Source organism: Oncorhynchus mykiss, chromosome 12, assembly GCF_057628025.1.
Source record: "Oncorhynchus mykiss isolate SJ-2025 chromosome 12, ASM5762802v1, whole genome shotgun sequence".
NCBI lineage: Eukaryota > Metazoa > Chordata > Actinopteri > Salmoniformes > Salmonidae > Oncorhynchus > Oncorhynchus mykiss.
The window spans coordinates 25,463,432-25,476,033 of record NC_143033.1 but is presented as its reverse complement, the minus strand read 5'-3'; the positions used below and the strand labels follow the sequence as shown (position 1 = coordinate 25,476,033).

Sequence of the window (12,602 nt, the reverse complement as noted above, 5' to 3'; positions counted from 1 at the left end):
AGTAAAAGTGCCAGTTTAGCCAGTCGGCAAATTTTCAACTGCAGTTCCTGGACAGGTTATTAAAAACAATTACAATAACAATACAGGAAAACAATGAGCGGTGAGTACATGCAGAACAACATAGCACAAGCAACATGTAGCATACAGACAGAGCAACAAAACAAAATACATAAAAGCAACTGGTGTTTCCACACTTCACAAGCTTCAGACAACAGACAACATGGAGAGCTGCAATACACAGCTAGGGATTATGTTCACAAGTCTGATTGGCCTTTAGCCATGTCTTCATGTTTTTTGTGAAGGTGTGATAGGTGGTGCAGTTATGTGTGTCTGATGGCTGTGTGTTCGAGACATGGGAAGCTCTCACAGAGAAAGCAGATTGACTAAAGGTGCTTTTTCTTAAGGGAACTATATAGTTACCTCTCATGAGTTAGGCAGTATGTTAAGTGGGGGAGTATCATAGATTTGAAGTACAGTTTTACTACCTCTGTAGTCAAACAATTGTGTATGAATTGGAAATTAGCTAGGTTGAATTTGGTTATTTTAGTTACCTTTTTCACCTGCTTTTGAAAGAGAGGTTGGAATCAAATATGATGCCAAGGTACTTAAAATCGGATACCACCTGGATCTTCTCCCCTGACACATAGACATCTGGCTCAGTAGCATCAGTTGACCTCTTTGTGAAGAACATGCAGATGTTTTTTTTTCACATTGAGATGCAAACTCGAGTCACTGAGCCACTTTGTAACCTGGACCATTAAAGTAGTGAGTTCCTGTGCAGCTTGTTGTTTGCTCTTTGCATTCACATATATCACTATATCATCTGCATACATTTGAACTTCAGACCCAGTACGAATGAAGGCAGATCATGAATGTACAGGCTGAACAGGAGGGGCCCCAGTATTGACCCTTGGGGCATTCCCACATCATAGCTGAGAATGGGTGGCAGCTCATTGCTCACTCTGACATGCTGGGAACTGCCTTCAAGGTATGATTTCATCCATCTCAAGGCATCGGGGAAAAGTGTGTGTGTGTGTAGAGCCACCTTTTGCAGGAATTACAGCTGCAAGTCTCTTGGGGTATGTCTCTATAAGCTTGGCACATCTAGCCACTGGGATTTTTGCCCATTCTTCAAAGCAAAACTGCTCCAGCTCCTTCAAGTTGGATGGGTTCCACTGGTGTACAGCAATCTTTAAGTTATAACACAGATTCTCAATTGGATTGAGGTCTGGGCTTTGACTAGGCTATTCCAAGACATTTAAATGTTTAACCTTAAACCACTTGTGTGTTGCTATAGCAGTATGCTTAGGGTCATTGTCCTGCTGGAAGATGAAGCTCCGTCCCAGTCTCAAATCTCTGGGAGACTGAAACAGGTTTCCCTTAAGAATTTCCCTGTATTTAGCGCCATTCATTATTCCTTCAATTCTGACCAGTTTCCCAGTCCCTACCGATGGAAAAACATCCCCACAGCATGATGCTGCCACCACCATTCTTCACTGTGGGGATGGTGTTCTCGGGGTGTTGGGTTTGTGCTAGACATTGTGATTTTCTCCCACATGCCTTTTGGCGAACACCAAACATGCTTGCTTATTTTTTCTTTAAGCAATGGCTTTTTGGCCACCCTTCTGTAAAGCCCAGCTCTGTGGAGTGTACAGCTTAAAGTGATCCTATGGACAGCTACTCCAATCTCCGCTGTGGAGCTTTGCAGCTCATTCAGGGTTATCTTTGGTCTCATTGTTGCCTTTCTGATTAATGCCCTCCTTGCCTAGTCCGTGAGTTTTGGTGGGCGGCCCTCCCTTGGCAGGTTTGTTTTGGTGCCATATTCTTTCATTTTTTAATAATGGATTTAATGGTGGTCAATGGGATGTTCAAAGTTTCTGATATTTTTTATAACCCAACCCTGATCTGTACTTCTCCACAACTTAGTCCCTGACCTGTTTGGAGAGCTCCTTGGTCTTCATGGTGCCGCCTGCTTGATGGTGCCCCTTGCTTAGTGGTGTTGCAGACTCTGGGGCCTTTCAGAGCAGGTGTATATATACTGAGATCATGTGACAGATCATGTGACACTTAGATTGCACACAGTTGGACTTTACTTAATTAATTATGTGACTTCTGATGTTAATTGGTTGCACCAGATCTTATTTAGGGGCTTCATAGCAAAGTGGGTGAATACATAACAACGCATCACTTTTCTGTATAAAAAAAAAATGACAAATTTGAACAGTTATTTTTTTCCGTTTCACTTCAGCAATTTGGACTATTTGGTGTATGTCCATTACATGAAATCCAAATAAAATTCCATTTAAATTGCAGGTTGTAATGCAACAAAATAGGAAAAACGCGGGTTTACATCCGGTTGTCAGAACGCGATACAACACTGGATAACAACGGCCAACTTTACTCCATATATTGCAAGGACATGTTTGCTTAGGTTAGGCGACTAAATCCCATATGGGAGTGACTTGGATGGAATTGATACGGCTTTATGCCATTTAAAATCATTAACTGTATTCCCTCATGCAAATTAATTGAGGGAATACACAGGCCAGTCAGACGCGGGGAGCCAAGATTTAATTACATTTTTGTACCATAACTACTGTCTCAGGGCTATGTAACAAATGGACATTTAATGAAGTCGCTGGCTGCTGAGTTGATGAGAATGTTATCACAGGTTTATTACAGCCAATGATGAAACACTGAGCGCCACTTCAGAACCACTCACCACTCCCTTTTGATGTTTCTCTTAGTCCTCAATGACAAATCAAAGTGTCCCATTTTCCCTTCACCCTTTTTATTATGCAAAGTTTTTGACTGTTTTTTAGACTCCTAATAAAGAATGGGAACAACATTGACTCGCCTCTGGTGTATGACTCCTATGAGGTGGAGTACCTGCCCAATGAGGGCGTGGTGAGCACAGGACGTCACCTCTTTGTAGAGTTCACCACAGACGGGACTGTCACTTCCACAGGAGCAGCCATCAGATATGAAGGTACTGATGCAATGTGTGTGAGTGTGTCTCGTATGTGTGTGTGTTGACTACATTAACTTGATAGAATTATACTAGAAAACATGCTTCAAAGAATCAACACTGATATGTCTTTACCTTTTCCTAAAGAAGGTCAAATTGAGGATTGATGTTGACTTAATATAACATAGAATCCACCATAGAATCCACGGATTTGTATCCCACAGCTTTTGCGAAGGGCACATGCTATGGGCCCTTTGTGAAATATGGCAACTTCACTAGCAGTAACACAGCTTGCGGTGTGGGTGCGGTGGTGGAGTTTGCCTGTGACCCGGGCTACACTCTGGAGCAGGGCTCAGTCATCATCGAGTGTGTGGATGCAGAAAACCCCCAGTGGAATGAGACAGAGCCAGCCTGCAGGGGTGAGTCCTCATTCCATTAAAAACCCAGTCCACAGGATTTCATCAGCTCAAGTTTGGCTAATTCTCTATCAGCATATTGAGGACAATCTAGGAACCCCAGCCACAATAAAGCCAGCTACCCCAGTCTCCCAAGACCTGAGTTAGGAGCCAGTGCACAGCTTTAGAAGCCAAAGCCCAGTTTTATTCATTCTCTCCCTGCTTATCTCTCTCTTTCACCATCCCCCTCTCTCTCTCTCTCTCTCTCTCTCTCTCTCTCTCTCTCTCTCTCTCACTCTCTCTCTCTCTCTCTCTCTCTCTCTCTCTCTCTCTCTCTCTCTCAGCAACTGGAGTACGATCTAGGAACCCCAGCCACAATAAAGACCTAGGGATACCTCTCTCTCCCCCACAGACACGCACACTGACCTCTAACCCTTGTTTTATCCACTTTTCCCCCGCGCTGTCCCACACCACACTACCCATGATTTTACAGCTCTTCGGCAAAGGTAGAAATGAAAGGATTTCATTTCTGCTGTTCAGGGCCAGAGAACTATATTTTTCAGCGTTAGCAGTTTGTAACAGTTCTAGACCAACACTCTTAGGCTCCCTCAAGGAGCATGGAAAGTCATTATGAATGGTATTCTGTTCAGCAGTGATACTCTTTCATGACAGTCTTTTCTTTACCCCTGTGAATTCACATGGCCTTTAAAAGATGTTCCACAGTCAACAGACCAACATCAAAACAAGATATTATTAAAATATCATCAGCTCAGCTGGCACTGACAGTTAAGATTTTCAATCACTGATCACTTGTTTTTCCTATTTGAAGATGGCTATACTGTGAGTACTGGGCGTACACTGTGTCCGTTTGTATGTAGGTGTTTTTCTTTTTTACTTTTTGGGAGTGTTGGCCATGTATTAATGTGTTTCTCAGTGTTTGGACTTGACTGTGCTTATGTGTGTGGCCCAGCTGTGTGTAGTGGTGAGATCACAGATTCAGCCGGTGTGGTTCTTTCTCCAAACTGGCCTGAGGCCTACGACAAGGGCCAGGACTGCATCTGGGGCATCCACGTGGAAGAAGACAAGAGGATCATGCTAGACATCCAAGTGTAAGTGCCAGCTCTCCGCTTTAATGGCAGCAGAGGTCACACTGAAGTTCAAATCAATCTCATATCATTTAAGGTCACAGCCTTATTCTTCATTAACATTTTAAAGAGTAGATAGATCTATTTCAAGTTATGCTGCATAGGGTAAGAGACATTTTCACTACATACACAAACACTCACATACCCTTGCACATACACACTCTCAAACATAGGCAAAATAATACTGCAAGTTCAAGAGGCAAAATCTCTGAATGTGGAACTATCCTAAAGGGAAAGCATTGCTACTGATGTTGTAGTCAGAAATTAAATCTATGTTTTCATCCAGTCCATTGAATATTCAGCACAGCTTCCAGCACACTCTCTGACCAGATTAGCCAGTAAGCCTCCATGCTCTCCCTTTCCCTGGTGTGTGTCTCATAGTTGGCTTTCAGAATATGCTCTGGCAGTGAGACCACTCCGAGCCACTTATCCAGCTCTCTCAACAACGTTAATTCACCACTTAAACACACACAAACCCTCCTGCAGCACTTTCAGTAGGCCTCGGCCCCTCCGATAGTTTTTTTTTGTGCTCTGCTGATCCTCTGCTGTCTCTTCAGAGCACTCTGCCAAGAGAATGGACCAGTTTAGTTGGACATGATCAGAGAGCCTGCCTGACTCCCTTATCTTCCTGAGTGAAGTCTCTTTAAAGTCTCACAAAGTTTCACACTGTGTGTGTGTGCGTGTGTGCACATGCATATGTGATGTTTACTCTTTGGCAGTCAAACAAGTTCATATGGGTTTCATACGCTGGCTGCATGCTGTCCACAGAGAATATAGCAGCTTAACTCCCATGAGATTGTATAAGGTACATGTTTCTTCTCATCGTATGTGAATCATGTTTTTGCCTGAAGCAGTAGCAAAGGAGCATTGAAAGGTCTAAGGCACTGCGTCTCAGTGATAGAGACGTCACTACAGACCCTGGTTCGATTCCAGGCTCTATCACAACCGACCATGACTGGGAGTCCCATTAGGCTGCGCACAATTGGCCCAGCGTCATTAGGGTTTGGCCGGGGTAGGCCGTCATTATAAATAAGTATTTGTTATTTTTTTTTATTTATTTTTTATTTCACCCTTATTTAACCAGGTAGGCAAGTTGAGTACAAGTTCTTATTTACAATTGCGACCTGGCCAAGATAAAGCAAAGCAGTTTGACACATACAACGACACAGAGTTACACATGGAGTAAAACAAACATACAGTCAATAATACAATATAAACAAGTCTATATACGATGTGAGAAAATGAGGTGAGATAAGGGAGGTAAAGGCAAAAACTGGCTTGCCTAGTTAAATAAAGGTTAAATAAATAAAAATACTACAGTTTACTATAGAATGCAACAGTTTACAATAGAATACCACAGTACTTACTATAGAATTATGTAGTAAACTGTAGTACTGTAGAATACTATACTACACACAATTGCATCCCTCGATCATGTGTATTTTGCATACGCTAGAATACTATAGTAAATAGTAAATACTAAATATTATCAACAACAAAAACACTACAGTCCACAAAAACAAGATAAAAAAAATAAAAATACTAAATATATCTCATTTGCATGTATCCTGCCCATTCCCCTCCCCCATATCACAATTTGTGCCGCCCATAAGTGAGAAACCTACATGCAAAGAATAGATCATAAATTGTGGTTCCTTCAGGTTATTGAAGAGAGTAAAAGTAAACCCTGACCTGGCTACAGGTTATGGAGAATGTGCACTTTTAGCATTTCTCCATTAGGTACTAAAAAAGATACTAAAACAGAAACACTTTAGTAAATACCACAGTAATGTCCCTAAAAACATTACAGTAAATATGGCGGTATACTACAGTCTGCAAAAAACTACAGTAAATGCTGCATTATACTACATTCTGCAAAAACACTACAGTAAATACTGCAATATTCTAGTCTGCAAAAACACTACAGTAATTTGTACAGTATACTACAGTAAATACTACGGCATTCACTCTAATGTTCAGTCCTCAAAAGTCCTCTAAAAACACTACAGAGAATACTATAGTGTTCAATCTCCTACCATAGTATACACTATCACGCGGGAACATTAAACATGCAGGAATACTACATCAAATATTTGTATAACTAAACCAAGATAGACCAGAGCCTGTCGTTTCCAATAGGACCAAATTAGTCATAGTGGGCAGAACAAGCAAGGAGGTGGGCAAAGCAAAGCACCAGCTAGCAAGACCCTTCTAGCATCATCTGCATATTTCCATTAGGGAACGCCTACTCAATTTGCCTTTGCACTCCTTCTAAACAACGCAATTTTTAAAAACTTTGGCAAAGGGTAAAGTCAACAAAACTTAGTCCACTCTGTCCATAACATATTTTATTTTTGGAAACAGAAAACTGTTTTGAGATCAAATGTTTCATCAGTGACAAAATTTGCAGAATCGATCTTCTCACCCTGCCGGCCACTGGGCTTCCTCTCACTACCATTGATTGAGGGGCTGCTGCAGTGTCTGCTTGCCTGCTGTCAGTACATTAGTCATGCAGACATAGTCATTTGCTGTCATGATTAATATCTGCTCATTTGTTATCATCTGCCAATCTATTGTTCCATCATTATGTTATTTCATTAGGGTAGTAGATGTCACTGCCAATGCTGGCTGATTTAAACTGTTGACGTAATAAAGTCTGAGATGCTACGACATGTAGGCTGGCAGACAAACACCCTCATTATCTGCTACTTTTCATCTGCATGTACAATGCTTTTATTCTTATGTAGTGAGTGAAAATTGTCTTGAAAGTTGTTTAAAATTAGTGAAAGGAGCACTGGTCCTTTAAGTTTCCTCACAGCTCAGCAGCCACTGCATCAAGGAGACGGATAGAGAGATAGAGAGACTGATAGAGAGGAGAAACAGATGGAAGGGACCTTGGCCTCCTCCTCACATGGTCAGTCTTACCCAGCATTCTCCCTGCTGGGCAGAGTGAAGCTCACACAGTGGTGCACCGCAGAGGCCCGCCCCCCCCAACCCGAAACCGCTAACTTCCTACAATTCTACACATGGGGCAAATAGAAAAATTATAGCTAATCTCATGCTATTCTACACATTTTGCCATGAGACTTAGAGAAAAGTTTGCTGTTTTAAAGCAATTTTCTTGTGCTTCTACACGTATTGCCATGGGGCAGAGAGAAAAATGTGCAAAGATCCTATTGAATTACTAGAGGGGGGATGTCATAAACCCTCCAAGTTCCAGAATGGGGTAAAAATGTCAGCCATATTGGTCAGGGAGAAATCCAAACCATCTAATTGGAATAAATGGCAGTAGAGACATAATCCTGAATTTACTTACACAGGAGAATAAAACAAAGGCATGTGATACATCAGAAATGATGTAATAAAATGATTGTCAACCTAAAATATTGTCATATAATCATGAATACAGTTTATATGGGTTTTGTAGACATTTCTGTATAAATTGCATCTAAAATATATGTAAAGAGATTGTAAATGTAAAAGAAAAAGCTGACTGTGCTATTATATGATACAATATCAGTAATTGTTGCATTTACAACTTGTCAAAGTCCTATCATCTACTGATTTCAGCCAGTGTATGGCTGTGGATTGACTGCATCGTTTGAATGGAATGTTGGAATATTGGCAGTTAATTTGAAAAATGTATGGAACCATTCCTCTAAAACTGTCTAGGTAGCTACCTAACAAACATACACTGCAGATACGTTAATTAAATACATTATTTTACACTATCTTATCACAGCACTGGAAAACCATGGTTGACCAACTCCCTGACCAAAATGCCTGACCTTTCTCATCATACTCTCTGATTTGTCCACTGGCATATGGATCATTATAAGTGAGGCACATCAAATGAGAGCCACAGATGGAAGGGAATGATAGCGGCAAATGGTGTGCCAGTGACAAACACGTCCCTAATCATACACATTTTACATTTTAGTCATTTAGCAGGAGCTCTTATCCAGAGCGACTTACAGTTAATGCATTCATCTTAAGATAAGTAGGACAACCACATACAGTGGGGCAAAAAAGTATTTAGTCAGCCACCAATTGTGCAAGTTCTCCCACTTAAGAAGATGAGAGAGGCCTGTAATTTTCATCATAGGTACACTTCAACTATGACAGACAAAATGAGAAAAAAAATCCTGAAAATCACATTGTAGGATTTTTAATGAATTTATTTGCAAATTATGGTGGAAAATAAGTATTTGGTCACCTACAAACAAGCAAGATTTCTGGCTCTCACAGACCTGTAACTTCTTCTGTATTAATGGCACCTGTTTGAACTTGTTATCAGTATAAAAGACACCTGTCCACAACCTCAAACAGTCACACTCCAAACTCCACTATGGCCAAGACCAAAGAGCTGTCAAAGGACACCAGAAACAAAATTATAGACCTGCACCAGGCTGGGAAGACTGAATCTGCAATAGGTAAGCAGCTTGGTTTGAATAAAGCAACTGTTGGAGCAATTATTAGGAAATGGAAGACATACAAGACCACTGATAATCTCCCTCGATCTGGGGCTCCACGCAAGATCTCACCCCATGGGGTCAAAATGATCACAAGAACGGTGAGCAAAAATCCCAGAACCACACGTGGGGACCTAGTGAATGACCTGCAGAGAGCTGGGACCAAAGTAACAAAGCCTACCATCAGTAACACACTACGCCGCCAGGGACTCAAATCCTGCAGTGCCAGACGTGTCCCCCTGCTTAAGCCAGTACATGTCCAGGCCCGTCTGAAGTTTGCTAGAGAGCATTTGGATGATCCAGAAGAAGATTGGGAGAATGTCATATGGTCAGATGAAACCAAAAATATAACTTTTTGGTAAAAACTCAACTCGTCGTGTTTGGAGGACAAAGAATGCTGAGTTGCATCCAAAGAACACCATACCTACTGTGAAGCATGGGGGTGGAAACATCATACTTTGGGGCTGTTTTTCTGCAAAGGGACCAAGACGACTGATCTGTGTAAAGGAAAGAATGAATGGGGCCATGTGTCATGAGATTTTGAGTGAAAACCTCCTTCCATCAGCAAGGGCATTGAAGATGAAACGTGGCTGGGTCTTTCAGCATGACAATGATCCCAAACACACCGCCCGGGCAACGGAGTGGCTTCGTAAGAAGCATTTCAAGGTCCTGGAGTGGCCTAGCCAGTATCCAAATCTCAATCCCATAGAAAATCTTTGGAGGGAGTTAAAAGTCCGTGTTGCCCAGCAACAGCCTTAAAACATCACTGCTCTAGACGAGATCTGCATGGAGGAATGGGCCAATATACCAGCAACAGTGTGTGAAAACCTTGTGAAGACTTACCGAAAACGTTTGACCTCTGTCATTGCCAAGATAGGGTATATAACAAAGTATTAAGATAAACTTTTGTTATTGACCAAATACTTATTTTCCACCATAATTTGCAAATAAATTCATTAAAAATCGTACAATGTGATTTTCTGGATTTATTTTTCTCATTTTGTCTGTCATAGTTGAAGTGTACCTATGATGAAAAGTACTGACTTCTCTCATCTTTTTAAGTGGGAGAACTTGCACAATTGGTGGCTGACTAAATACTTTTTTACCCCACTGTATCACAGTCATAGTAAGTACATTGTTCCTCAATAAAGTAGATATGAGCAAAATCAGAGCTAGTAAGGGGGGGAAATAAAGCCAAGTGGGGTTTATTTGATGGGCTTGGGGTTTAAATAACATTTCAGATACTTTGGTTAGGGGTCATGTTGCTCGAGAGCATCTCAATCAGTACAATAGCAACTGATGCATCTGAAAACAGTCTAGCTAAGATACTGTTTATGGCTGACCCTGTAAAAACAACCCTTTTCACTGCACCTATATGGTATATGTGACAATACAATAACTTATTTTTTATTTTATTTTAGCTTTAAGAAAATTCACTAATTTGTTTGTATAAGGCTGTGAAAATCTTTAGAGAGTTTACTGACTGACTAAGTTCCCTGGTCCTTGAATTTCGGTATCATTCTTAGCCACATAAGCTTCCATTAAATTGATCCTGCTCTACCCAACTCCAGCTAAGCTCCAACCTGGTCAGGCATGCATACATGGCAGAAACCCACTTCTTCCCTGACCCTGCAATACTCCACCGTCACACTGTTGGCCATTTATCTGAAATGAGTCCGCTGGTCTTGTCTTGGGTGGGGAGTCCCCAGTGTGCTCTCTGTCCCAGAGCGAGAAAGAGCGCGAGAGAGAGGCGTATAAGAGAGAGCAGCTACCTGTGTATGTGTGAGTAGCAGGAAGGGAAAGACCTCTGATGGGTGGGAGCGGGTTCATTATAAGGGTGGGCTCACACTTTTCCCTGTTAATGAGAATCCTTTCTCTCCTCTATTATCATTCATCACTGTGCCTGTGCTCGCAATTACTGAGGAACAGTGTGCATAATGAGGACTGATTAATTAATTTAGTCCAAACTAGGAGGGCTGGCTCAGTGCTCATTAAAACAGCACACTTGGGGCATGGACAGTCGGGCAGGAGCACAGGTGGCAGTCATGCACACCTGCCTGTGACTCACACCGCCGGGTACAGGATGGCATGTCTACGGTAGAGGCCAGGTGAAGATGTAAGTGTCGTTTCACCAATAACAACCTCCATACATACAGCAGCTAGCTACCAGGGTCAATTAAGGAATTTCAGAATTAATTCAATTCAACCGTGAATTGAAAGCAGAATTTGAATTGGATACACACCATGGAAAGCAGAATTTGAATTGGATACACACCATGGAAAGCACAATTTGAATTGAATTTGAATTAAAGGAAAGAAAAAATGTAAGCATTTGCCACGTATTACGGCAAAGAATACCGATACCATTCCACATATCCAGATTAAAACTCAAACATGTCACACAGTATTTTTTATTTATTTTTTTGTCAGGAGACTAGATTGATCCCTTCCATTCTATAGTGTTTGATGCATTCTGGAAAAGGTATTTTATTGAATATTTGAGTCATTTTAAACCTACAAAGGGATATTAGAATATTTCCATAGTACTGTAATTATTTACAATTATTTTAAGGAGAATGAGTCATTAAAAATGTAAAATGTCATCCAAATATTTTACACTGTATTGGTCACTACGTCTAAATACACCCTCTAGTGGAGGCTCCTGGAATTGCATGTGAATTACTGACAATGATAACTGGCTCATGCATCTGTTTTGCAACTGTCAGTGCTATAGGTTATAGTCATCATAAAGAGATGGATCTAGACTGATGGTGGTCCTCTGTACTTTGCAATGTCTCCTCCCCTCTTCCCTCTCCTCTTCCCCTCCAGCTGGCAGGGTGCCTGTACGCAGGGCAGCGTTGTGTGAGTGATGCCCTCGGGGGCACAGGGATTTGGCAGGATTGTCATTAATAAGTCATTTTTCATATGCTCCCCGGCCCAGGCACCAAAGCCCTGGCCTTTAAAAAACAATATTTAACTTTCTAATTAAAAAGAGAACCTCATTCCATTTAATTGTTTAAAAATAACAAAAGTCCAGATAAATCCGGGGTTGAGAGGCAAGAGCTGTGTTTACTTACCATCTCAGAGGTGTTCACTGTGTCTGGAACAGCCAGGGAGGCTCTGTCAGCCATGACTGTTTTTACATTAAATCTAGGAGAGGAATTCAAACAATGGAACGGGTGTTTGGTGGTTCTCTGCTTAAAAAGTGTCCCATCCTCTCAGCCCAGCCCACCAGAGCCAGCATGCCACTGGACCAGGGCAGCACACAGCCTTCCACAGTCTCTCATGACTGGACACATCCACTGAGAGAGCTGCTCCATGGGTCCACAGATACACTTCTAGAGAATGCCTACATTCATGGCAGCATGCTAGTATTCCAATCCAAGTTAAATTTGAGCTGTCCAACACCTCTGAGATTGAGGTGTAAGTAATTACTTTCTGCTCAGCTTCTGCCTGCCTCAAGCTTTTTTCCTCTCATGGAGAGAGGGAAATGAAGATACTACACAATGCTCTTCATTCTGACCAGCTGTTTTTCATGCTTCTATTTCTGCAGAGGAAAACTGCTTTTACAGCAGCTGGATCCCTGAGAAAAATCTCAATCTGAAGTACCTGTACACTTGTG

The 12,602-nt window shown here is 41.6% G+C and overlaps 1 protein-coding gene across 2 annotated transcripts in view; it reads left to right on the top strand.

The window, feature by feature from the left end:
* LOC110537244 (seizure protein 6 homolog) overlaps positions 1-12,602 on the top strand; it is a 236,034-nt gene that overhangs the window by 199,181 nt on the left and 24,251 nt on the right. For both annotated transcript variants that reach the window (XM_021623135.3, XM_090192059.1), the window contains exons 7-9: positions 2,823-2,989; positions 3,193-3,387; positions 4,334-4,472. In XM_021623135.3, the coding sequence (XP_021478810.3) occupies positions 2,823-2,989; positions 3,193-3,387; positions 4,334-4,472 (501 nt within the window). The remainder of the gene's footprint in view (positions 1-2,822; positions 2,990-3,192; positions 3,388-4,333; positions 4,473-12,602) is intronic.